The sequence below is a fragment of the Pipra filicauda genome, unplaced genomic scaffold (genome assembly GCF_003945595.2).
Source record: "Pipra filicauda isolate LSUMZ 115617 unplaced genomic scaffold, ASM394559v2 scaffold357_size738173_pilon, whole genome shotgun sequence".
NCBI lineage: Eukaryota > Metazoa > Chordata > Aves > Passeriformes > Pipridae > Pipra > Pipra filicauda.
This window is the reverse complement of record NW_024104484.1, coordinates 444,942-469,944: the sequence shown is the minus strand read 5'-3', so window position 1 is coordinate 469,944 and position 25,003 is coordinate 444,942. Positions and strand designations below refer to the sequence as shown.

Genomic DNA, 25,003 nt, shown 5'->3' with positions numbered 1-25,003 from the left:
TTACAGTTCTTAATTAATGATGTCCTGATGATGCTCCTTGGGTGCATCTTGCACGCAAAGCCAAGGAATGACCACGGAACGTCCTGATCGGGCCACTTTGCGGGCACTGGAGACAAAGTTCTCCAATACACACAGATGTTATGAGAGGATTTCAGTAACACACTGCAAACAGCCACTGAAAACATCTTGAAAAGCATTTGGAAAATCCCCTGTAATTACATCATTCCCAATTAGTGTCCCTGGCAAATCAGCCTCTTGACTGGTTTGTTGACGTGCAATCTGGTTTTCCATATCCTGGGGGAAACAGTGATCTCGGGAACCTCCTAATGAGAGTAAAACTCACTCTACAGGGTCACAGCAATGACAAATTCATTCTCTTCTGTAGAAATTAGGAGAAAATACTTAGCTCATGTGTTCTATTGACACATTATTTCTTCCCTGTTTTCTAGCTTGGTTCCCTGGAGCTCATCCAAACCTCTAAAGACAACAGGGACCACTGGTAGCAGCTCTACCCCCTCCTTCTTGTGTTCCCCGTGGCAGCCCTGGAGATTTAACACCCACCCCCCTTCCCTCACCCAGAGTCATAGCAATGTATTTTAATCAAGAGTAATTACTCCACTAACAGAGGAATGCCAGAGGATGCATTTTTCCATTTAAAAAAAAAAAAAGTCCTAATAAACATCCACCTCCATACAGGTGTTAAAACCATTAACCCACACACACATCTAAGCTGAGAGAGGAAAGGGTTCCTTTTTCTCACATGAAAACACTTTTCAGAGAAGGCAGTTTTTGCAGAGCTGTATTAACATTCTCCCACAAAGGTCAATGCAGAACACCCCGGGATCTCCTGGAGCCTGCACTGGGAAACCCACTTTACATCTGCCAAGCCTATATGCAATCTCAGTGTAACATACAGGTGACCTTCCTAAGCTTCTCTACCTTCTCTAAATTTAAATTAATTGTATCATTTTATTTAAGTTTCCAACTTGCTGTGGTGTATTAGCATATTAAAATTAACTCTGCAGGCTGTAATCATTTTACCTTAATAAAACAAGTTACCAAGGCAAATTTGATAAAATTATAGTACCCCCTTGTGGTGTTACCTTCATACCCCAATAGAACATCTTTTAATACTATATTCTAAAAAAAAAAAATCCTTTTTTATCAAGCTCAGTGGATAACTAATTAACCTTTTCTAGAATCCAACAGGAGCAAAGGGAAATTAAAGGGACTATCACTGGAATCTGAGAATGAATGAGCTAGAACACCACTTTTCACAGTCAGGGAACCTTGCTGGGACAGCCTGGACACAATTGCCAACTATTTAAAGTCATAATATACCAAGTGCAACCCATGACCTTCCATTAGGACAGAAGTCAGGAAAAAAATTAACATCTCCTGTCCATGACAAATAGAGCTTTGTACAAACACAACTTCATACATTCCCCATATTTGGCTGCAAGGTAAGAATGGAAAAGAGAAAGTCTGGAAGAAATGCACCTAAGGAAATGTTACTGAGGGAAGAGAGGACCTCCTGCTTCACACACACATTAAGAATTTTACAACCAATTCACATGGACCTGCATGCACAGAACGTGTTCCGTGTCCCTCCCCAAAGCCCTGATACAGGAGCCCGGCTCTAACTGGACGGGTCTCCTGCTGCTGCAGCACTCAACTCTGCCTTTCCTTTTCCCACTGCCTCTCTGAAATTCCATGGAAGGACACTGTTGTTAAACAGCAGTGAGTGTTACTCTCCCAGCAGTGTACACTAATAATAATTCAGGGCAGTGTCACGGAAGGCTGTGAGCTCTTAGCTGAATTTATTTGAAAAATAAAGTTTGTTCTTTTTCTCCAAGATCTTTCTTTAAGCCAGCGTGGAACTCTTGTAAAAGAAAACTGCCCCTAAGTACCAACTACCCAAGGAACAGCCTTTTTATTTTATTTTTTTATTCCTTGCTCACCATGACAACATAATAAATGAGCCCTGAGAGACTTGCAGTGCTTAACTATTTAAAATTGTGTATTTTATCTTTCACTGTAGGCTTCCAGACATAACATCCATGATCTATTTTTCAAACCCTCTTCAGTGTCTCCGAGTGAAATAAGCCAATTTTCACCTGCAATATGCAATGATCAGAAGGACACCTTGAGCGGGGACTCTGGTAACACTTTACAGAACTACTCTTACAGTATTTTTGTGATCCATTAATAATTACTTGCTCCTGTAAAAGAAAAGCAACAAGGCCACAGTTTCACCATCTGCTTTTTCCATTTTTGTTTGGAATTCTGCTGGATGGCTCTGTATTCTTTCATACATGACTAATAGGAAAGATACAAGACTAATAGGAAACACAACTGCAACTTCACTTAGGCTTGGTTTCAGTTAACAGATGGGCTTTAAACTATCCAACATAAAAGCATTCATTTCAGAAAAACTGACCCTAAAACTGCTTCATAAAATGAAGTATTTCCATTTTTTTTTCCCTCAAAGCTTTAGGATCTTTCATGACACTACAGTATAAGAGGCCCCAGGGTTAAAAAAGAATAGCACACACACACACTTACAGTTTCTGACCTTAAATATCAGAGACTAAAGGTTTTGCAATAAAAGTATCAGCAGTAACATACTCAGCTCTGCAAAAAGCCTCCTAGGCCACAGCTTTTCTTGCTAAATTTCAAGTGCCAACATAAAATTATAGCAAAGAGATCTGCAAAATCCCTTTTTTGGGTCAACTGAAGCTCTAGTTTTCCAGCAGCCAGTACAGGAGCTGTGGTGGGAGTTTGTGGCTGTTGTAGCAGAGCTTCCCTCTGGCTAAGTAACTGCTCCGAGTCAGCCAAACAAACTCTGCGATTTCTCAGTCCCACCCTTTCCCAGGCACGAGGGCTGGGGGGCAGTAGCACCAATCCTACTTCCACACTATTGAATGTACGACACAGGGAGTGCAAAGTTGGTCGTCCCACACACCCTGGACAGCTGGAAGAGCATTTACCCAAGATCAATAAACAGGTTTGGCAAGATCCCTGGAAGTGCCCAAGGCCAGTTTAGATGGGGCTTGGAGTAACCTGGTCTAGTGGAAGGTGTCCCTGCCCATGGCACAGGTTATGGCAGCAGCCCCACTGAAACCAAAACGTTGCCAAAACTTCACACAGGTTTACATTCACAATTAAAGATAATCAGAATTATACTGGAAAGCACTTTTTGCAACGTGGTTCTCCTACTTCTGTCTCGGAGGTGCCCGTGCCACACCACCACGCAGCTGAGTGTGACAGGGCTTCCCAGAACTTCCAAGCATAGCCCGTAGGTGGCGGCATTTTTATAGGGAAAAAACCAGAATTCCCTTTTTTCATTCTCACTGTGCAGTGGGATTTGAGCCCGTTGCTCACACGCAGAGACACCGACTCTGGCCAATAGTTCCTCCCCCAGCAGGGCTGGGCAGTGCCCACACAAACAGCAACATCTGGCTCCGGACAAGAAGCCCAACTTTTCTCTCCACACACGTTACAGAGCAGCCCCCCCAAAGTAACTCAAACACGAGTTTAGAAACAGAGGAAGCAAGGGAAGTTTTCCAAATCACACTGTACTCCATGAGCATGGCTCTCTATTTTAAATACATTTTATTACTTCCTAACCAGAACTCTTTCAGCTTTGCAGAAAGGTATAGAATCACCTTAAAAAAATAATAAAAAAAGAACACCACACCAAACAAAACCCCTCAAACCATCTAGTTTGAAAAGTGCTGTTAAAAACTACAAGAATCAACACTGGAGAAAACTTAGTGAATAAGCCAAAGTAGAAGCAAGTTCCTGTCTTTCAGACAGTGGGGTTTGCCAGATGCATCATCACATCTGCATGAGAGCAATTTTTCATTATTTATAAATGCGTTACAGGAACATGGCCAAGCTACAAGCCAAGGAGTCCAACACACATTTAAAAAAAAAAAAAAAAAAAAAACAAAAAACCAAACCCAGGGAATGTGTCTTGGTTATAGAACAAAAGAATTCATTTTATCGCTTGGCTTTAGCGCTGCAGAAAATGGCTCCTGGTGCGCTGAACCCCGTGATGAATGTGCCCCCTCCAGATCTTTATTGCCCCTGTAAATCACCGCACTGACAGCACTTAATAAGAAAGCTTTGGAGTGGGTTTGAAGTTTTGCTTTGTACAAATAAAATCTCATATTAAAGAATTTGCTAGTCCTCAAGGTGTGGAAAAATGACTATGACTAGAACCTGTTGTGCTTGCTTTTTTTAACTGTTTGTTTCCACCATTTTTTTTTTAATCATTTTGTAGCGAAGGGACCAGAATAACATAAGGAAATCACTCTGTACTGAAATAGAAAATTAGAGTCGGGACTTAGTTATTAAACCCCCTTATTTCTGGTGTTTCTATGCCCTGTGATGTCTGGACAGGGCAACAAAATCGGATGCATAGAATATAAAACATGAAATACTTCCCATAGTTTGATATGACATGTTGACAATACTTCCAGTTTTTAACTAAAGAAATTGATGATTTGACATCCGAAGTTATCAAAATTCCACTGTTAGAGAAAGGGCAAGATTATCCCAGTCACCTGTTACAGGTACAAAAGGCCTTAAATCCCTTGGCAGAAACTACAGCAATATTCACAAATGGACCAGTTGTGGTCAGTAACATGAGTTCTACTTTATACACATATATTTAATTTTTTATATATATACATACACACGCACACACAGAGCTTTGGTCAAGCAACAGCACTCTATAAGGAAACAAAGAAATAAATTATTACTACAAAAATATGTAAAGCTTATATCAGCAAGCAAATAGATCTATTTATAATGACAGATTTAATAATTTGCTTTAGAAATGACATCGTAGAACAGATATTTGGGGTAAATAATAGTTATTTGGAGGTGTTCAGAAGGAAACTGCAGTTTGGCTCAGGCCATCATGTACTGACAGTGTCAGCATGTCACTGAATGACACTTTAACCAAAATAAATCACAATTAATGTGATGGTGGCTTTCTGTTTTGCTTCCATGGCTTGCATTATCCTTGCTCAATTCCAGGCAGCACCGTTCCTTCTAAACTAGTTTATGGCACACCTTGGACAAGGAAATCTTAACAGGAAACTACAGTTATTTGGACAAAGCTAAACATATTTATAGGGAAATAAATATATTTCCTGTTCAAACTGGGAGCACAAAGGTATTATGTGCCAAACTATCAACAGGTCTGGAGAAAGCCCAGCTTCTCCTGATGGATTTAAACACATTTTAGAAGGCACCTTAAGAAAAATACACGTTAGTGGACATGGTGTCTAAGTGTTCAGTCCCAATCTAGGAAAAATTAAGTAAGGTTTTTCCTGAAAAACAAAACCAACCAGTATTAAAGGAGCACATTAATAAGCATAATTTAGGATTAGGATCCAAAGTATCACATATCAATATTGCCCAGCTGCACGGATTATTCCCCTGGATCTTTTTCTAACTCTCATCACTGGAAAGAACACAAAGGTGCCCCCTGTGTCACCAGTCAGAACAACCTGGCACTTGAGGAGAGTCTACAGCACCTAACCAAGGAAGAGAATCAGGGCAAAAGTGGATTCCAAAGAAAGTTTCAGGTTCCTCGTGTTCACTTGGTGCAAACAAACCTCCTTTTGCAGTGCATTCGTGGTACCCCCTGACCAAGACATAGTCACAGCCACAGCCCCCTCCCCACTCCCCCTGGGGCTTATCAAGGCACTTAGAGGCTGATTTAACACTTATAATGATTAATTTGATTTTTAAACTACTTCATGATGATTTATTCTTATTTTTAAATTTGGAAACCATTCTTAAACCTCTGAAAACAGTTCTGTGTAAGTTTGGGGGTTGTGTGGGGGTATCGGTTGGGGTTTTTTTAATAAAATTAAAGCCCAAGAATTACTGATGGAATCAGTTGTTCCACTTAAAGAGCAAAATGCAGCTCCCTCCCTCCCTGCCCACACCAGGTGAGGTGCCGCTGCTCGTGTAGGGCAGAACCTCTCACCTCTGGGTTCCAGCTCAGCACTCTGGAGCTGGATCATCCCTCAGTATTGATGTTTGCCACTCCACAGCTCAATCACCTCATTAGCTGCCTTTTATTGAGCACCAACATTCATTACTTACTTTTCAATTCTTTGATTAAGCGCCGCATTGCCGGGATCCCCAGCCTGCATCTGCCAGCTGATTAGCTCAATAATTCTGATAATCTGCTCAGAGCTGGGAAGGGACTGAAATCCCTGGGAGCTGCCTCAATTTACTCCTTTTGTGCACAACATCAATACACCCAACTCCCAGCAACACAATCCAGCAAATCAAACTTCAAACGCGCCAAGTTAGGGAGTTAATTTCAACGAAAAGCCACAGCAGGTCACTAAAATGCCCCGTAATTGTCTCTGGGTTGTGCTGGGGGATCCTCCCACGCACTCCTGGCACGCTGTGAGTGCTGGAGGAGCCCGGAGCAGCCCTGGAGCGGGACTGTCCCGCACGGAGCAGGGGTGGCAGAGGTCAGCACAGCCCTGCCCACCGGCCCCAGCTCATCCCTCGTTGTCCCTCCAGCACTGCCCGACATGATTTAACAACTGTAATCCCTTATTTAACGATGTCAAAGGTTTTTAGGAAATTGACTGTTTTTCACCAACGATATATTTCTTCTCGATGACAGAGTGGTTAAAATGATTTTTTAAACCAAGACAGCAAAATAAAGCAGTAATAAAATCAATAAAAGGTGCTTAAAACATTCCTTCTATTAGGTAATGGCATTTAAAATATCCGTAGCTTGTAATGGCACTTAGGATATGCCCGAAAATCAATGAGCTAAATTACTTATTGAACTAGTTAATTTGAACATTGAGTTTTATATGTATATTGATAAAACAAGCGACAAGAGCACTGGGGGTGTTCGAATCCCACGGTCAGATATCCCCCTCTGCTGGGAAAAAAAAACCTCTGGAAACTCCACCAGATTCTTTCTTTTTAAAGCAGCAACAGTAAAGGATGTAACGACTGAAAACTCCACAAGAGGTCTCAGATGCTGCAGGGCTTGTAAATTAATGCTGCTTTTGCCTAAATCTGTGAAGTTTTAAGATGCTGAACAAAACCACAAAACTTTCAATTTCGCCCAAAATACCATTTGGTATTTCGAAATACCAAAATATTACCTATATATAGAAATATGCAAAAAATGTGGGGAAAGTGTAGAAAACAAGAGGTATCAATGCTTTAAAACTGTGAATTATCGTCAACAACTTTGATAATATTTTTCATATTAATAATTCCTCCATGTAGACTCAAGAGTAACAGCCCCAGGTAGTATTTTCTTGCAAGAAATAAAAGTATAAAAGACAAGTTCTGTGTCAGCTTCTGCTCTTGAGGTGCAAAAATCCTTCTCCAAAGTCTCACCTGAGCCTGTGTCTCCTTTACACGGAGGAAACTTGGGAGGAAAAACCCTCACAAACTCCGAGAGGCTGAGGGATGACGGCTTTGCCTGACACGGACCCCTGGGAAGAAACCAAACACTTATAAAGATTTCTACCTATTTTCGTGGCCTTTTATCGCTGAGGCACCGGGGTCCCTGACGTCTCTGAGGCTCTGGGACGAGGGGCAGGAGGTGATGGAGCTTTTCCAGGCCGGGTCGCAGGGGCAGGAGCACACCTGGAAGGGGAGGATTAAACCTCGAATTGGCAGTTTTCTCTCTGTCAGAGAGCAAATGGCTTTTGGGCCCTGCTGTTTTGTGGCAGGGCTGGGACTGCCACAGCATCATCCTGAGGGATTCCTCACTTTCTGAGAGGTCATGGAGACTCTTACACCTGGGAAAGGCAAAAGCATCCTAAAGTTCCACAGGGGGAGCCGAGGGGGCTGGGGAAGGCTGAGAGCCCCAAAAACACCGTCCTGGGGGGATTCTGGGACCACTCGGGGGAGGGGAGGGGAGAGGGAGGAAAGGGGGAAAAGGGGAGGAAATGGGAGGGGGAAAGGGCGGAAATATGGGAGAAAAAGTGGGAGGAAAGGAGGGAGAAGAAGGGGAACGGGGGAGATAAGGGGGAAAAGGAAGAGGGGGGGAAGAGGAAGAGGGGGAGGAAAGGGGAAAAAAGGGAGGAAAAAAGTAGGGGAAAAGAGGAAAACGGGAGGGAGGGAAAGGAAAAGGAGGAGAAAGAAGGGCGGAAGGTGAAGGGAAAGGGGAGGAAAGGGATATGAAAGGGAGAGAAAAAGGGGGGGACAAACGGGGAGAAAAGGAAAAAGGGAAAGGGGAATGGAGGGGAAGGAATCCCAGCACGCGGCCGGAGCCCTCAGCCCAGGGCCGCCCCCTTCCCGCCCTTTCCCTCACCTCGGGGCGGGGCCACGGCGCTGCCCCAAGATGGCGGCAGAGCCTTCCCAAGATGGCGACCGCACCTTCTCAAGATGGCGGCGGTACCCTCTCAAGATGGCGAGCGCACCTTCCCAAGATGGCGGCGGGCCCAGAGCCCTCCCCAAGATGGCGGCCCCGCCCCGCGCGGGGCAGGCTGGGCGCGGGGGGCGGGCTGAAGGCGCGGGGTTGCAGTCGGGCCTGGTGCGGGGTTGGGCCGAGCGGAGCCGGCGGAGCGGGAGCTATGCCGGAGCTGGCCGTGGACAGGGTGGTCGTGCACCCGCTGGTGCTGCTCAGCGTCGTCGATCACTTCAACAGGTGCTGCCGGGCGGGAGCGGTGCCCCGGCGCTGAGTCACGGCCGGGCCGGGAGGGGAGCGGGGAGAGCGGGACCGTGAGGGGACCCGGGACCATGAGGGGACCCGGGGGAGCATGTGGGGACACAGGGCTGTCGGGGGCCCCGGGCCGGGCAAACCAAGGCTATCCCGGGCCGGGAGGGGAGCCGGGGGAGCGGGAGGGACCCAGGGCCCTGAGGAGACCCGGTGCCTCCGACTCCCCGGGTAATTCGGGCCTAATTTCGTTCCCTCGCGCCGGTGCCGAGCGGTTTTAATGTCAGAAAAAAAGCCCCAAATCTCCGGCGGTGGCCGAGCCGCGATGTGAGTGACACGGGATGAGGAGCCGGTCGCTGTTCACAGCCCCGTGTGGGGTCACGGCCCCCGTTGGTGACATCGGACCCTCCTCCCCTCCCCGGGGGACCGGGTTCAGTTCCGAGGGCACCGAAACTCCTTTTTCTGTCTGCAAAACACCATCAGTGATAAAACAACCACAACCACAACACCTTCTCTCCCAACACTCGCTGTTTACCCTGCGCACACGAGGCCCCGTTCCTTCCTTCGCCTTTTTGAGGTAGGGACTGACAGTCTTTTGTCCATTTAGAATAGGAAAAGTGGGAAACCAGAAGCGAGTGGTCGGGGTGCTGCTGGGATCATGGCAGAAAAAGATCCTGGATGTATCCAACAGTTTTGCAGGTGAGTTTGGGCGTCCTGCCCCTCCCAAACCCACTGAATTCTTTCGCAGGTAGATTGTGTTGGAGTTTTTGAGCCACCCTGGCAGAGCACAGATTGTTTCCTCCCTCTACAAATCAGCCCATATCCAACAACAAATACAAACGGCTTTCAAAAACACTCCCAATTAAATCCCACTCTCCTCTGGCAGCCAAAAATAACCAAAACACGACATTTCAATAAACACATTCATTCTGGAAGTTGGATTCTTAAATCCTGATGTTTTGTTTTATTCCCAGTACCTTTTGATGAGGATGACAAGGATGATACTGTTTGGTTCCTAGACCACGACTATCTGGAGAACATGTATGGAATGTTTAAGAAGGTCAATGGTGAGTTGAGCTCTTCTGGCAGTCTGGGATATGCTCCAAAAAACTTTTGTGACTATGGAAAAGTGAATTCATATTAATCATAAAATCACAGAATCATTAAGATCACCCAGTCCAACCGCCAGCCCAGCACCAGCACCGTGTTCATCACTAAACCATGTCCCCAAGTGCCACATCCACATGTTTTTGAACACTTCCAGGGATGGGGACTTGCATCTCAGAAGTCCAAGCTGTCAGATCCTGATAGCTATAAAATTAATAATATTAATTAATAAAATTAAATATCCAGCTGAGTTCAGGAGCCTGGAGTGAAGTTATAGGTGTGGGCAGTGAGTGCAACTGGGGAGCTCTTGGTCTCTGGCGAAGCCAGTGCCTTGTAATTAATTTCCCCCTCTTTACACAGATCAGACTTTCACCCTCGATTTGCTGATCCAAATCTCTCTGCTGAGGTCTCCCCACAGTTCTGATTTTTAATCCTTTTCTGCTTTTGCTCAGCTAGAGAAAGAATTGTGGGGTGGTACCACACAGGCCCGAAACTGCACAAGAATGACATCGCCATCAATGAACTGATGAAGAGATACTGCCCCAACTCTGTAAGTGGGACCTGCTTTGGGGTTGTTTTTCTCTTACCCTAAAAGGGGCATCTGGGAACCCTTCGCCCCCGCCCTTGTGGTGACACAACATGGTGGCTGTGAAGTGATTGTGGAAGTGGGATCAAGAGTCTTTGGACTCAAAGTCTTGTCTCAGTGCCCGAAGTGAGCAGCCCCATGCCAGTGCTGAGGAGGGAAGCACTGACTCAGGTATTTTTTCTCTACTCTTTGACTGAAATCCAGTTTTCCAAAGCATTTGCTCTCTCCCTCAGGTGCTGGTGATCATTGACGTGAAGCCAAAGGACCTGGGGCTGCCCACAGAAGCCTATATCTCTGTGGAAGAAGTTCATGATGTGAGTATTTACCATGTAAAATAAGAGAGTCACAGATGGGAGCACTTTTAGGATGTCACTTGTAGGTGTTGTTTGCCTGCATGTGTGCTCAGGTGTGTCCAGGTGTGCCCATTCTGCACCTGCCAGTGCTGAGGAGGTGGGTCAGGCTTGAGCAACACCAACTCGTCACTTGCAGCCCCGTGCAGACAAACACCACCCCGCAGTGAGTCAGCCGTAATTGTTTAATATAAATTAATTCTGGTTGTATATAAAAAAATAGGGTCTTTTTGCCTTTCTGAGGCCTTTGCTATGGAGCAGAAGCTGCTCCCCCAAAATGCAATGAGGTTGGATCAGGGAAGAGAGAAGTAATTGTGATATTTAGTGAGAATTTCCATTTGTCCCACCCGGGCACAGACCAGCAAAATGCAGTAATTGGAAATTATCCAGAGCACGAGAAATTGCTGGGACAGTGGGTGACACTGATGAAATCAAGGAAACTCCAACTAGAGCCATTCCTCAGATTCCTTGTGGCCTGTCTGGAACTACTTTGCTCGTTTCATTAGTACAGTCCCTCATGCTCTGGCTAAAATTCCACGTTCAATGATGTGTCTCCTGGCAGGATGGCACCCCGACCTCCAAGACCTTTGAGCACGTGACCAGCGAGATTGGAGCAGAGGAGGCCGAGGAAGTTGGGGTGGAACACCTGCTACGGTGAGTGTGGAGGTGTGGGGGAGCCCTGCACTGTAGTGCCCTGCTCCATCCAGCTTCCTGGGGCTGGAAAAACATGGAGATTGTTAAACACAGTTCTGGGAGGTTCATTCCTGTCCTCTCTCTGCTGTGCTCACACTGCTCTGAGCTGGAAAGCTCTCAAGGGACTGTGCCCATGTGCAAGGGGAGGTTCTAATCCTGATTCTCTCTGGGTTCTAGGGACATCAAGGACACCACGGTGGGAACGCTGTCCCAGCGGATCACAAACCAGGTCCATGGCTTGAAGGGACTGAACTCCAAGCTTCTGGACATCAGGAGCTACCTAGAGAAAGTAGCCATGGGCAAACTGCCCATCAACCACCAGATCATCTACCACCTCCAGGACGTGTTCAACCTGCTCCCAGATGTGAACCTGCAGGAGTTTGTCAAGGCCTTCTACCTGAAGACCAACGACCAGATGGTGGTGGTGTACCTGGCCTCACTCATCCGCTCCGTCGTAGCCCTGCACAACCTCATCAACAACAAGATTGCCAACAGGGATGCAGAGAAGAAGGAAGGACAGGAAAAGGAAGAAAGTAAAAAGGAGAGGAAAGATGAAAAGGAGAAGGACAAGGAGAAGAGCGATGGCAAGAAAGAAGAGAAAAAGGAGAAAAAGTAAAAGGTGTAGGTTTTTTTATTTGTAAATTAAAAAAACTTGTAAACTAAGTCCCTCAGTGCTGGGGTGTTTTGTGCTTGCTCAGCACTCAGCTCTCTGCTGGTACTGGCTCTGTCCCTCCTCACCTGGCAGGGCAGCTCCCACCTGGGCAGGGACGGGGGAAGCCTGGGGGAGGGTTTTTATTTGATTTGATTATACTTTTAGCACAGCACTTTTCTTTCCCCCAGTGCATCCTCAGGGGCTTTTTGCTCTCAGCTCACACCCACGGTTGGCTCTCAGTGCACACATCCCTATGTTCCAGGACTAATCCATCGCCATTAGCCAAGTTCGTGCACCACAGACATCCCTGTGTTTAACTGGCTCTTCTGTGCCCAAGGCCCCTGTGGGTGTGGCACAGGGGCACATCCTGCTGTCATGTCTCTGTGCCAGCAAGGCCCTGGCTGTGCTCCTGCCTGGGTGGCCCTGCACTCTCAACGCTGCCCCGGCTGCTCCGGAGCTTGGTGGGGACAACACTGGTGGCCCTGTCACCCCTTGGCCAGGGCTGAGCAGCTTCCAGGGGTGCAGGTGCTGCGAGCCTGGGAGGTGCCTGGGCTGTCAGTGCTGACAAAGCAACACACAGACGGAATCCACAGGATTCGTGACCCTGGTGCTGCGCTCCAGGCACCCATCATGGCCCTGGCCCTGCTCAGACTGCCTTGTGTGACACACGGCCCTGGGACACACACATGGATGTGGGACACACACACAGATCCAGGACATGCACAAACCCAGGACACACACACACACGCACACACACAGACACACACACACGCACACACACACAGACACACACAGGGACTTGGGACACACAGACAGACCTGGGACACACACACGCAGATCCAGGACATGCGCGCACACGGATCCAGCACACACACAGACACAGGACACCCCCAGATGTGGGACTCGCACACCTCGGCAGCTGCTGATGGTTTATTGCACACGAAGCCGCGGCGGAGCAGGCAGTGCCCTGCGGAACTGGCTGGTTTCCAGCCTGGAGCTGGTGCCATGTCCCATCTTCACAGGCTCCCAGCTGCCAGGGACACCAGCACGCCAGGTCTGTCCCCTCCCCGCGCACACAGGGAAGGGGTGGTGGCAGAGGTAACATCCCGGTGGTCCTGCCCTCACTGCAGCTCCACGAGCTCCTGCCACCAGCCCAGCCAGCAAGAGAGGGAACAGGGAGTTTGGGCAGAACCCACAATCAGAGCAAAGGCCGGCAGAGCCCCCGAGGCTGCTGTGGAGCACCAGCTCCGAGCAGAAACCATATCACTTAAATACAACTGCACAGGGGCTGCGGGCTGCAAATGGGGCACGTCACGGATATGAACAGCCAGGCCCTGGCTCTGGTGTGGGAAGGGGCCCTCCTGGTGCTCAGGTGGTACAAAGACCCCCTGAAGCATCAACTTGGGGAGTCCCTGTTACTTTTGCTGGGTGCAGGATAGGGCCCAAAAGTCAGTCTGAGAGCCATTTTCCCCTCTCACCTGCAGCTATTGAAATGCCATGAAAAGGCAGAAAACATGAGGGGAGAACAAAAGCCTGTGCCAAAAGCAGATCTCACGTAACGGTGTCTGCGAGGGGGGCCCAGGGAGCCTCTGTGCCCCCTGTGCTGGCCCCCAGGGCCCAACCTTTGCCCTGTCCCCTCTGTACCAGCCCGTGCCCCTCAGGAGCCGAGCGCTTGCATCCACCTCTCCATCACACCTTGGATTTCCTTAGGGAGGGAAACACAGCCCCGCTTCCCCCAGGGCTGTGTCAGTGCAGATCTTGCCCGGGAACAAGAGCAACAGTGTCTGCAGGAGAGGGCTCGGCCTGGGCTCTGCGGCGCCGGCCGGCAGCGCTCCGGGGCCCTCCCACCCCGGGAAAGCACCAAAGCTCCATCACTCCTGTCCAAATCCTTCCGTCTCCTCGATGGCGTAAAGCAGCTTCTCCTTCAGCTGTTCGTAGCTCTTGTAGGGAGGGAGATCCAGGCGGTTGAAGCTGGGGACAGAGCAGGGGCTGTCAGGGGCCATGATCCCGAGCCCCCTCCCCATGGCAGGGTCCTTCCAGTGCAGTGAAAGGCACGGCCAAGAACAGGAGCTACATCCCATGGGATGGGGAGCACCCAGGGACCTGTGCAGCCCGCAGAGCCGTGTCCCTGCATGCTCCTGCCAGGCCAAGGGGCAGTGACTTACCACGTGTGGCTCCGCGGCAGCCACGTCTCTTTGCCAACTTTATCAATGCAGAATTTCTGGGGCCCATTGCTGCCTGTTAATGGCAAGCACACCAAAGCTCATTAAACGACCAGGAGCTGAAAAAGAAATCCCCTCCCACGCACTGTCAGCCACCAGATCCACCATTACATCCCTGAGATCCCAGAGACACACGGGGCATAAATCCATAAAACCACTGGCTGTTTGCAGAGAGGATGTACAAAAACCAAAGCAGAAAGCAAAATGCAGATTCACAGCACAGATGGGCAGCAGCACCACCTCTGAGCACCGTGGTTTCATAGTAAGTGCTCAAACCTATTTATCTGTAGACTCTCAGGATTGTGTCTGTCTACCCGAGACTTTTAAAGGACCTGGCTCAGGAAGTCTGAGTCACCGAGGTGGCTTTTTAACAGATTGGGAATCCTGGAGAGGTGCCAAGGGGGTGGAAAAAGCTAATATTCCAGCAAGAATAACCGAGTGGGTTAAGCAAGCTGGTGAGCTGAACACACATGCCAAGAAAGTCAGGGAAAGGCTGGTACAGGCCCCAAAAAGCAGCAAATTAGAGGATGAGAGTGGAATAATGCCATACTGTGGTTTTCTGGGAAAGAGGTTTTGTCACACGAGAATCAAAATTAAATCAGAAATCCAATCTCATTCAGAACGAGATTACAAACCAGCCTGACAAAGTTAACCATGGCAGCACCAGTCACAGCCACGGAATGTATCTGGGAATGGCACAACACCAGGTTGGATCACTGCACTCAGGCCTTGGAGCTGCTTCACTGCCCACATGCTGCCATGTGCTCTGTGCTGGGGACAGGGACAGCCCAGTCCCTCCCCGGGACCCCCCACCCAGGCTGAGACCCCAAACGCACCGATGAGCTCCGCGAAGCCCCCGACAGGCAGGCGGCAGGTCCCCGTCACGAACTGCAGCAGCCGGATCCTCTTCTCATTGTCCATCTCTTTAACCACCTATGACAGCACATGGCAGGTGAGGGGAATCCCTGTGATCTCTGAGCCCACAGCCCAGCCTGGGGCTCTGTCCTGCAGCACGGCTCCTGCCACAGACCCCCCGTGCCCTCAGCCAAGCTCAGACCATGCTGGTGGTGGAACTGACCTGCCAGAACCACTGGATCTGTTTGCTGTTCTTGGTGTAGTGCCTGTAGATGGTATTCTTCTGCCAGTCGTTCATGTCGATCTCCTGCATCCCACACAGCATCAGCTGGGGACAAAGGACAGTCAGCAGTGGATGCACATGGGGCCCTGCACGCAAGCTTTGAGAACCGACCCCTCCAGTGCTGGGCTTCGCCCAGCACAGGCACCAGCACTGAGGTGTCTGGGAGAAATTCCTCACCTCCAACGAGACGTTTTCTTGCTAATGGACCCAAGGAACCACCCGCAGACCCAACACCTGGGGCTGTTCCCCCGTCAGCAGAGCCAACAGGCACGAGGTGTGAGCAGAGTCACCGTGTGCCATTCTATGTCCATGTCCCCATCCCAGGTGCCAGCTCACCTCCAGCTCCTTCTCGTCAAAGTACCGCAGCCACTCCAGCGGCACCACCTCGTTGAAGCCGTCCAAGAATGCCTTGGTTTGCTCCTCCACGCCCCTTGTGAACCTCCAGTCCGTCAGCAGCCTGGGAAAGCAGGGGAGTGGGCACAGAGCCAGCACTGCTGGCACAGCACAGGTAACCCCCACCTTCCCTCTCACCCACAGGGAGGGCCCCAGGAACATGGGGAAGGGGAGAGGATCTTCCTCAAATCACCAGGGCTGCCCTCAATTGCCACTAGTGGGTTTCTTTCTCTGCCCCCAAGCTCAGAAGCAGCATCAGCCCCGAGCACAGCCCAGCACCTCTGGGAGGTCCAGGGGTGTAAAACATATGCCCTGGCCCGCGCCTGGCCCTGGCAGCCCCAGGCAGACCCCAGGCAGGAAGGGTGAGCAGCCATGGGACAGCAGAGCAGCCTCACCCTCTCTCCCCTCTCCTCTTTCCTGAAAGTCCTGGCAGCTACCCAGCCCACAGCAATCCAGACCGCAGCAGAGCCCAGCCAACAGCGCCAGCCCGGACTTGTCACAGGCCACGTAGCCCAGGGAAGCGGCCACGTCCCAAGCCCCACGTTCCCACTCCTGCAGCCGGCAGGGGTGGGCACCCAGCGGGACCCTCGAGCTGGCCACTCACATGATGTACTCCTCCTTGTTCTCCTCTGTCACCCGGATGCTCTCACCACCCTCCTTCAGCTCGTGGGTGGTCACCTTGCCCAGGATCTCCATGTCCTGGATGAAGTACAGCTCCAGGCCGCACTCCTCCAGGCTGTTCTCCCTGTGTAGGGACATGGGGATGTGGTTTCTGACGGAGGCACTGGCAACAGCAGTGAGGGGCCATGGGGAGAGCTTTGCCTGCCCACAGCGGGACAGGAGGGAGCACAGGGCACTCACTTGGTCCAGACAATGGAGTTGTAGAACTCGGGGTCGATGGACTCCAGGTCCTTCAGCGTCGGCCGCTTGTTGAGCATCCTCTTGTAGAAAGGCAGCGTGAAGCCGGTGTCGATGAACTTCCCGTGATACAGAGCCTGGGGCAGGGGGTGACACCGGGTCATGGAGACCCCAGGAAGGACTCGTGGGGCGAGACAATGCTCCATCCTGGGGCAGCTACGGGGCCAAAGGGAACCATTCCCCGGTTCCTGAGCTGTGGCCTCGCTCCCAGCTGGCACACACGGTGGGGAGGAGTGGCCTGCCCCCAGCAGCGCTGCCTGAGGCAGGTGGGCTCACAGCACCTCTCCCCCCCACCTCGAATTCCACCCCATCTCCCTCTCCACTCACAGCTCTATTGAGTACTTGTTTAAACAGAGCTGTGCTGCGGCTTCCCTGAATCCCTGGCTTCCAGGAGCCCCGAGGCAAAGGCAGCCAAAAATAATGCAGACGCTTGTCTAGAACGGCCCAGCGGTGAGTAATAGTCTGGGGTTTTATTGGTGTCCTGCGAGGCGGGGCAGGGCAGGGCAGGACAGCGGGGCCGGAGCCGTCTCCACGCACACCCCGCAGGGCTGAGGGCCAGGGACCCTTCCCCAGGCTCAGGGACCCTGAGAGCCCCCCTGGCAGCCCAGGGCTGGGCAAACCATGGCACTTGGTTGGCCTTGGGGAATCCGAGAGAAATGGGAGGAGCTGCTCTGGAGCTTGGGCAGCTGGAAAATCTCACACTGCTGAGGCTAAAAATAGTCCCTTGAGCTGCAGACCCGACAGCACCTGGGGTGGCAGCCAAAGACCTGGAGCCATCCATTCCCGCCACACAGGCCCTGGGAAACCAGGTCTCCTCTGGCCCCACAGTCATTCCCTGGATTTAAATTGCATCACCCCACAGCAGCCCCTCAAAGGCCCATTTCCCACAGACCTACACCTAGGTGAGAAAGGGCTCATGGAGGGCAACAGTGCCGAGCCCAGCACAGACCTGGCACATGGAGCCCCTCACCTTGCTGCCCACCCCTGTCCCCTGCCCAGTCCCTGCTCCATGGGGGGGGACACAGAACCCCCCAGTGCCACCCTCAGGTGCTCACCATGGCGATGAAGCGGCCGATGAAGCGGAAGTAGGTGAGGTGGTCGGGGTTGATGGAGGAGGCCGGGTTGATCTGCAGGCAGTAGTTGTTCTTGCCTGCGTACTCGAAGAGGCAGTACATGGGGTTGAGCACCTCGTGGGACAGGAGGAAGAACCATTCCCTGGGATGAGACAAGGGGAATGCGGTGACAGGCGGCTTGGGGAGGGGACAGCGTGTGCCCCTGCACACACCTGCACATACCAGTGCCCACCTCCTCAGGGTGCTGGGGCAGGCATCGGGCCCTGGCGTGACTGGGCAAGGGTATCCCCTGCCCTGGGTGCTGTGCAGGGCTTGTGAAGTGTTTCAGGAAACACCACTTTGCCAGAAGCCCCACTCAGAGCATCAGGGCAGTGCCATACGCTCCATCTCACCCAGACTGTTACACACATACACACCCCCCCTGCTGTGCACTGAGTGTCCCACACAGGCTGCCCCAGGAAACCCATGCCAAGCTCAGAGCAGCGTGACAGTCCTGGCTTTGCTCCCCCGGCCGTGCAGGGATTCAGGAATCCTTGGATGCGGAGGCAGCCCCGGCATCCCGTCCGTGGTTCTACCCTGTGGTAGAACAGCATGACGTAACCTACCATAGGGTAAAACCACTGGCAGGACACAGAGAGAGCGGAGAGCAGGAGCCCCTGCACCAGAGCCGGGGGCAGCACCACACCAAGGACAGCGGGGGGAGTGGGGCAGGGGAAGCACCAGCCCAGTGCGAGGGAGTGAGCCGGAGAGGGCTCATGGGGACACAGGTCCCGCCTCTAGCCGAGGCACAGCCCATGCCCTGTGGTAACACCATCCCAGGGGCAGCAGTGAGGCTGCAACAACCACGTCACAGCCTGTCTGCCCTGGCACACACCGACTGTCCTGGGAACACCAAGACATGTTGGCTGTGGGGAGAAGAGGCCACTCAACCCATCACCCCCACACCTGCAGCCTGTGTGGAAAGCAGGAGACTTCAGACAGGTCCCCCAGGGCTCTCAGTGCCAGGGACAGGCTGGTGCGATGCTTTCAGAGCGTTCTGCCATTCCAAAAACTCAGTTTCCCACTTGAACACCCCTAAACTCCTCTGCCTGTGGGCTGGGACCCCAAGTGCAGCTGCCCTGTGCCTGCACTGCCCTCGTGGACTCATGGCACAGGCAGGGTATGGCTCCATGGCCTGGCACACCGGCGCTCACCTGGCGATGCCACCGTAGTCCAGGCCTTCCTCCCCGCGCATGATGATGTACAGCCGGCGCCGCAGGTCGTACGGCTTCATGTTCATGATCTGGGGACGAGCAGGGCAGTGTCACCACAGCTGGGGCCAAGGCCAGGGCCAGCCCCACACCTGACCAGCTCTGCAGCCCCAGCACCTCCTCACCTGCTGAAAGGAGTCCTCGAAGAGTGTCTGTCGGGACACGCTGATCTTCACATGGCTGGGCAGCGCGTTTGACTGTGGGCAAGGCAGAGGCATGAGGCTGTGTGAGGCTGGCACAGCGGCTCTCCTCGCCCACACCTACCCACGGGCTCAGGGCACCCACCACGACCCACCCAACCCTGCAGCCACCAGATCCTCCAGGTACTGCACTCACATGGCAGAGGAAGCGGAACTGGTGGTACTTCCAGCGAAAGCTCCGGTCATACGCCCCTGGCGAGCCGCCATGCTTGCTCCTGCAAAACCAGCACAGGCCACAGTCAGCAGCCCCTGCCCTGAGCACCCTTACGTCAGACCCTAGTGTGGTCCCCAGATCCCCTGAGCGGGGCTTACCCAGACTCAAAGCCCGGACGCGGGTCCTTGAAGGTGGTGGTGCGGGTGTTGTGGTCCACGAAGTACCGCACGCTCTCATTTGTGTACTTCATCTCCCATCCGGGCGGCAGCGGCGGCTCCTGGATCATCCTGTTGGCAAGGAAGGGGTCAGCAGGCAGCCCCTCAAGCATCTCTCCCCTAAACTACAGCTCTTGAGGACCAGATGCAGCCAGCAGCACCATGCCAGGCAAAAGGAAGGATTCATGGCATGGGATTGGCACTGGCCTGCACCCCAAGAGAGGAGCCCTGCCTGGGCAGCACTCTGGCCATGGCCAGGGCACTGGTAGGGCTTCACTCCCCATCTGTGGGAGACGTGGCCTCAGTTGAGGCCTGGGCCAGGTCCCTGGAGAACCTCACCTTCCAAAACCATGCGCTCCCTCCCCACTCTCCCCACAGCTCCTACCCCTGCGTGCGAGGGTCTTCCCACTGTGTGGTCCGGGTGTTGTGGTTCACGTAATACACTCGCCCATTGTCCTGTCTCTTCTCTAGGAGAAAAGGGAGAGGAAGCGTCAGCTGGAGACCCAGGAACAGCCATCCCCTTCACAGGACGTTTGTCACCCTATCTCACCTCCCCAGCTCACTTGGAAAAGGCAGGATAAACCCTACATTCCTTCCACATGCCCAAGTTGCCTCACTCCAGGAATGCCACTGTGCAGGAGGTGCCAGGGCAGAGGCCAGCTCTCCCAGTGGGATGCCAGGCTGGCACAGGGGGTGTGTTCACCACACACCTTGGTGGCACATGCAGCCTCCTCGGACACGCACCAGCATCCTTCCATGTGGATCCACAGGTGCTTTCCCAAACTCCCTGCATGGCCCCGCTGCTGATGCCTGGCTTGTGCGCTGCACACGTGTGTGAACACACACGCCCTCTCCTTGTGCTGCACACAGGCACAAAACAGCTCCCCACACACCAGCCCCTCTGTATCTGCAGCCTCACACACTTCCCCAGGCACCCCTTCCCAACACTTCCAGCACTATTTGCACACTTGGAATGGTGAAAGCCTCCCAGTCGTGGCTGGGCACCACATGCCCTGGCCCAGTGGTGATCCTGCACCCACACCTGCAGCCCTTCATCCCACCTGCCCACACCACCCCCTACACACACTCATAGCCTCCCCACCACTGCGTTCCCCACACCTCCTCCTTCAGGTGCTGCGTCACTCCCACAGCTCGGCCCCGCTCCATGAGGGCAGGGACACGCTGCACACACACTCCTGTCACCTCCCTGTCACCTTCCAGCCACCACCACCCCCTCGCTCTGTATCACTCCCAGACTGTGGCTCTGGCAGACCTCACGACCAGGACTGCATCCATCCTGGGGAACCCACTGACCCCATGGACCTCATCCATCCCAGGGACTCCATCCATTCCAGGGACCCCCACCCCAGGGTGCTCAGCCCCATGCAGCCTGTCCAGCTGACACTGGGATGGGTCCCTTCTCCTCGCTGATGGGAGGTGGGACACCCAGCAAGGGCTCCAGCACTGCCCCCATGGAGACCCTGCCCTTGGGGACCCCCTGAGCAGTGTGGGCCCCTCTGTCCTGCTCCAAGCTCCCACAGTTTTAACCCCTCTGCTGCCCTCCCTGGCACAGCACAGCCCAGCTGCACCCACGAGCATCCCAGCCTGCCCTCTCCAGGGATGCTCTCGTCATGGAGGGGGTCTCTCTGCCCTGGGGGTGGCACAGGGACATTTCCAAATGTCCTGGCACACAATGTTTGGGCCACGGGGGAACAGCCAGCCCTGCTCCTGCCAGCTCCCAGCCCTCCTACAGACCAGGGCAGAGCATCCCAGGAAACAGCACAGCAGCAGGATGGATCCCTGCCTGTCTGGGGACAAGGAGCTGGATCCTAAACCTCTCCCACCATCCAAAGAACAATCACAAGCACTTCTGCATTCAGCAGCTGAGAGAGGCTGGGAACTCCTCCAGGAAAAGGGGAAAAAAGGGGGAAAAAAGCTGGATTTCAAATCAGAGACTGTGCTAATCACAGGCAGACTCAGCCCCACGTGCGGCCGAGCACGGGGAGTGCTGGTTCCCAACCACCCTTCCCAACCACACCAGGGATGGGAGCGAGGGAGTGCTGACAGCACCGTGCTCCCGCAGGAGTGATCCGAGTGTCCCCATCGGAGTGTCCCCATCCGAGTGTCCCCACTGGGGCCAGGCAGGTGAGGCAGCTCAGTACTTACCCCAGCCGGGAGGAAGTGGCCCGAGAGGATCATTGTCAGATGGGGCGCCGGAGGACTAGAGTTAACAGAGAAGGCAAAAACACGGAATAAAATCCCGGGCAGGGAGGCTGGGAAGAGTAGAATGCTGAGGCGAGCTGGCCAGCCTCGCTCCCACTCACCTCCCCTTGGCCCTCAGCTCCCAGGGAACTAAAAAAAACTTGCACATTCAAGGGGGGCTAAAAAAGGAAAAAAAAAAAAAAAGCCCAAACCAAGCAGGTCTGGGGCAGCCAAGGGGCGACGGCGCAGGGGCTGTGCCCGCCGAGGGCAGCGGGACGGCCCGGAGGGGTCCAGATGTGCGCGGCTGCTCAGCTCCCGCCGTCCCCTCCAGATACACCTCCAGCCTCCTCCAAGAACCACACACAAGAGGGGAAAAAATATCGCAGGCCTTTCCAATGAAATCATTCCCACAAGCGCTGTCCACGCCCCGCGCTTCCTGGCGGGATGGCGGCCCCCTCCTCCAAGCGCGGGCCGGGCGCGGGGTGCGGGATGCACTGAGCCCGCATTCATCCCGCGCACACGGGCGGCCCCGCGCCCCCCGCCCCCGCAGCCCCGCACAAAGCCTCTTTCTCCTGCCCCGGGCCGGGCAGGGCCGGCGGCCGCACCCAGACCCTCCCGGGGGGTGTCCCGGCGTCCTGCCCCGGTGGGTGCCAGCCCCCCGGCCCCAGCTCCGCTGGGGTCCCCGGGGATGGAGGCACAGCCCCACAGTGGGGGCTCAGGAGAGCAGGAGGCCTGAAAGTGCTTTTAATGGTTAAATAAGAAACGTATCATTACTCAAAAGGCATTTTCACCTCCCAAAACCCAGCTGCCGGAGGGGGGCCGTGTCCCAACCCACCGCACCAGGATGGATCCGAGTCGGCCTGGGCTCAGGGAATGCCACCCGCAGCCAGACCCAGCCCTCCCGCCTGAAAATAGGGACAAGCCCCACTCCAAGAGAGACACCAAAACTCGAGGCACCCCATGGCAGCCCAGGACCCCAGGGATATCCTGGGGCACGTCAGGGACGGCGCTGGTGCAGTGTGTGCCCCTCCAAGTTGTGTGTCTCATACCCAACCCCATGTGCCAGGACTGGGGGCAGAAGGCACTGCCTGGCACAGCTGGCAGACTTCGGGTTTGGGGCAGAGTCTGCTCCCTCCCTGCTGGGACAGGCTGCCCGCACGCACAGCCGAGTCACGTCCAGAGGTACCACCTCATTGGGACCTAAAAATAGCTAATTAAAACTAACAGGACAGAGCTCTGGGCAGCTCCTGCAGCTCCCCACATTCCTGGGGAACAACCTGGGCCCCCATGCCAGAGACCCTTCCGTGCGAGGGATGTGGCACAGGGGTGCCTGCTGGGCCAGTGGTCCCTGGCTGCACCCTGGCCCCCCAAACTGTGCCTTCCCGAGGCTCTGCCTCACTGCTCCTCACCTTCTCACCATCCTCTCTGGTAAAGGGGGCACAGGGGGGCAAGTGAAACAGAAAGCCCCCGCAAGGCAGGAGGCAGAGCAGGAGCCATCACTGCTGGCAGGAGAGCTTGAAACAAAAAGTACAATCGTTTCATCAGGCTAAATTTGGAGCTTGAGTCCCTCCCTCAGCGCTCCACAGAGCCCAGCCAGGGCGTCACTCAGCGCTGGAGCAGCTCCAAGGCTGGTGCTGGCAGGGAGCGAGTGACAGCCCTGGAGCCTCGCTGGCCACGGTGGAACCCCCTCCCACAGCCCCCACCTCCACTGAGGTCCTGTGAACTGTGTGTGGGGAGCATGGGCAGGCAGAGGCAGCAGTCATGGGGGTCCAGCTCCCACTGTAAGGCTTGGAAGGCCTGGTGAGGCACCCAGGGAGGGACAGGCAGGGGGAGGAGAGGGGCTGAGCAGCTCCCACAGCCCCAGGAGCGGCCCTGGTTGTGTCTCATGCAGAATGGACTTTGCACTGCCTGCACCCCCTCCCAGAGAGCTCCTCCTGGAGCCCTGAGCTCACTCTAGTCCCAGCTGGGACTCCTGGCTTTCTCTGAGCAGCTAAGCACTGATGAGAGGTTGGTCTCTCTGCTCTGCCCACCTGCCCTCCTTGCCTCCTTTCATCACAGCACGGGCTGGATCACCACTCCAGGGAGCAGGAACATTCCAGCCTGGCCCTTTCCCAAGCAGTGCTCATCCTGCAGCCCACAGCCACCAGCACTGCTCAGCTCAGCAGAGGTGCTGGTCATCCCTGCAGCCAGAGCCCAGCTCCACAGCAAAGGCACAGCCAGGACAAGAGTGGTCCCTGCCCAGGAGCAGAATGGTTAAGAGACTATTCCATGAGCAAGGAAACACAGATACTCAGCCCCAAGTAGGAACAAGGGGCAGCAGCAGAGGAAGCAGGAGGGAGCTGGCCAAGTCCAGCTCATTCCCTGCATTCTCTGGTCCCTGGATCCTGCAGCCCCTCACAGTGTCAGCACTTGTACCCTGGGCCTGCAAATACTGCTGCCCCCAGGACCCAGCCATGCTGCCCTGAGCCCGATGGAGACCCAGGGAGGGACGAGCTCAGCCCTCAGAGCCTCCCTTCCTTCTACAGACCAGACTCCCACACTCGCTCAGCTCCCACAGCACACACCTGCCTCACAGGTCAGCAGCAAGGCTTGCCTGATGGGAGCCATGGGAGAAAGTCTGTGCCTGGCCACACTGACACTGGAGGGACACCAGGGACAGGCTGCTGAGGACACCTCCCACCACCCTTCAGGGCTGCGCAAGCTGGTTTATAAAAAGAAAGTCACTCCCCCACAGTCTCTGCAGGGAGCTGAGGAGCTTGTGGGCTCCCATCCAAGCGCTGCTCCACTGAACTTGCTGAGTCCACAGACCCCACACAGCCCAGCAAGGGCCTCCCCATGCTCCATGGCTCCCAGGCCAGCCCAGGTGAGACCAGCAGGAGAGCCAAGTGAGACCTCACCACCCCCAGCTCTCACCTGGTACAGGAACCTCTGGCTGAACTGCTGCATGGCCCCCTGGAGCTGGTTCCGCTGCGACTGCCACTGCTCGTAGTTCCTGACATACTCGGCTGTGGGGCGCTGCCACGTGGTGGTCCGGGTGTTGTGGTCCACGTAGTAATACCTGCCTCGAGGATCCACACGTTTCTCCCACCTGGAAGCACCCAAGGAAGCTGTCACTGTGTGTCCTCAGACAGCCAGGCAGGCCCTGTGGACTAAGACACCCTCCAATACGAGGGCTCCGT

The 25,003-nt window shown here is 53.6% G+C and overlaps 3 protein-coding genes across 4 annotated transcripts in view; 1 reads left to right on the top strand and 2 right to left on the bottom strand.

Moving 5' to 3' along the window:
* LOC120323852 overlaps positions 1–7,797 on the bottom strand; it is a 105,430-nt gene extending 97,633 nt beyond the window's left edge. Inside the window, exons 1-3 of the mRNA XM_039384475.1 lie at positions 7,783–7,797; positions 7,538–7,656; positions 7,405–7,502 (exon numbers count right to left, since the gene is read on the bottom strand). Coding sequence (XP_039240409.1) covers positions 7,405–7,502; positions 7,538–7,656; positions 7,783–7,797 — 232 coding nt within the window. The remainder of the gene's footprint in view (positions 1–7,404; positions 7,503–7,537; positions 7,657–7,782) is intronic.
* A 684-nt stretch (positions 7,798–8,481) lies between these two features.
* On the top strand, positions 8,482–12,070 carry PSMD7 (proteasome 26S subunit, non-ATPase 7). The gene is made up of 7 exons (XM_027744525.2): positions 8,482–8,662; positions 9,279–9,370; positions 9,646–9,738; positions 10,231–10,328; positions 10,598–10,678; positions 11,277–11,368; positions 11,585–12,070. Exons 1-7 carry the CDS (start codon positions 8,589–8,591, stop codon positions 12,021–12,023), a joined length of 969 nt encoding a protein of 322 aa, XP_027600326.1. The 5' UTR covers positions 8,482–8,588; the 3' UTR covers positions 12,024–12,070.
* A 901-nt stretch (positions 12,071–12,971) lies between these two features.
* WWP2 (WW domain containing E3 ubiquitin protein ligase 2) overlaps positions 12,972–25,003 on the bottom strand; it is a 34,539-nt gene continuing 22,507 nt past the window's right edge. For both annotated transcript variants that reach the window (XM_027744521.2, XM_039384466.1), the window contains 15 exons: positions 24,738–24,912; positions 21,789–21,843; positions 20,008–20,089; positions 19,566–19,694; positions 19,390–19,468; positions 19,179–19,250; positions 18,997–19,085; positions 17,786–17,945; positions 16,674–16,807; positions 16,417–16,557; positions 15,756–15,876; positions 15,360–15,464; positions 15,118–15,214; positions 14,225–14,297; positions 12,972–14,030 (listed from right to left, as the gene is read on the bottom strand). In XM_027744521.2, coding sequence (XP_027600322.1) covers positions 13,931–14,030; positions 14,225–14,297; positions 15,118–15,214; positions 15,360–15,464; positions 15,756–15,876; positions 16,417–16,557; positions 16,674–16,807; positions 17,786–17,945; positions 18,997–19,085; positions 19,179–19,250; positions 19,390–19,468; positions 19,566–19,694; positions 20,008–20,089; positions 21,789–21,843; positions 24,738–24,912 — 1,612 coding nt within the window. In that variant the 3' untranslated portion in view covers positions 12,972–13,930. The remainder of the gene's footprint in view (positions 14,031–14,224; positions 14,298–15,117; positions 15,215–15,359; positions 15,465–15,755; positions 15,877–16,416; positions 16,558–16,673; positions 16,808–17,785; positions 17,946–18,996; positions 19,086–19,178; positions 19,251–19,389; positions 19,469–19,565; positions 19,695–20,007; positions 20,090–21,788; positions 21,844–24,737; positions 24,913–25,003) is intronic.

Excerpts from the sequence above, each read along its gene's own strand:
- PSMD7 (XM_027744525.2), top strand. The coding sequence starts at position 8,589 with ATGCCGGAGCTGGCCGTGGACAGGGTGGTCGTGCACCCGCTGGTGCTG. Across the intron at positions 9,371-9,645 it reads TGTATCCAACAGTTTTGCAG|TACCTTTTGATGAGGATGAC; the intron begins GTGAGTTTGGGC and ends TTTTATTCCCAG. Across the intron at positions 11,369-11,584 it reads GGGGTGGAACACCTGCTACG|GGACATCAAGGACACCACGG; the intron begins GTGAGTGTGGAG and ends TCTGGGTTCTAG.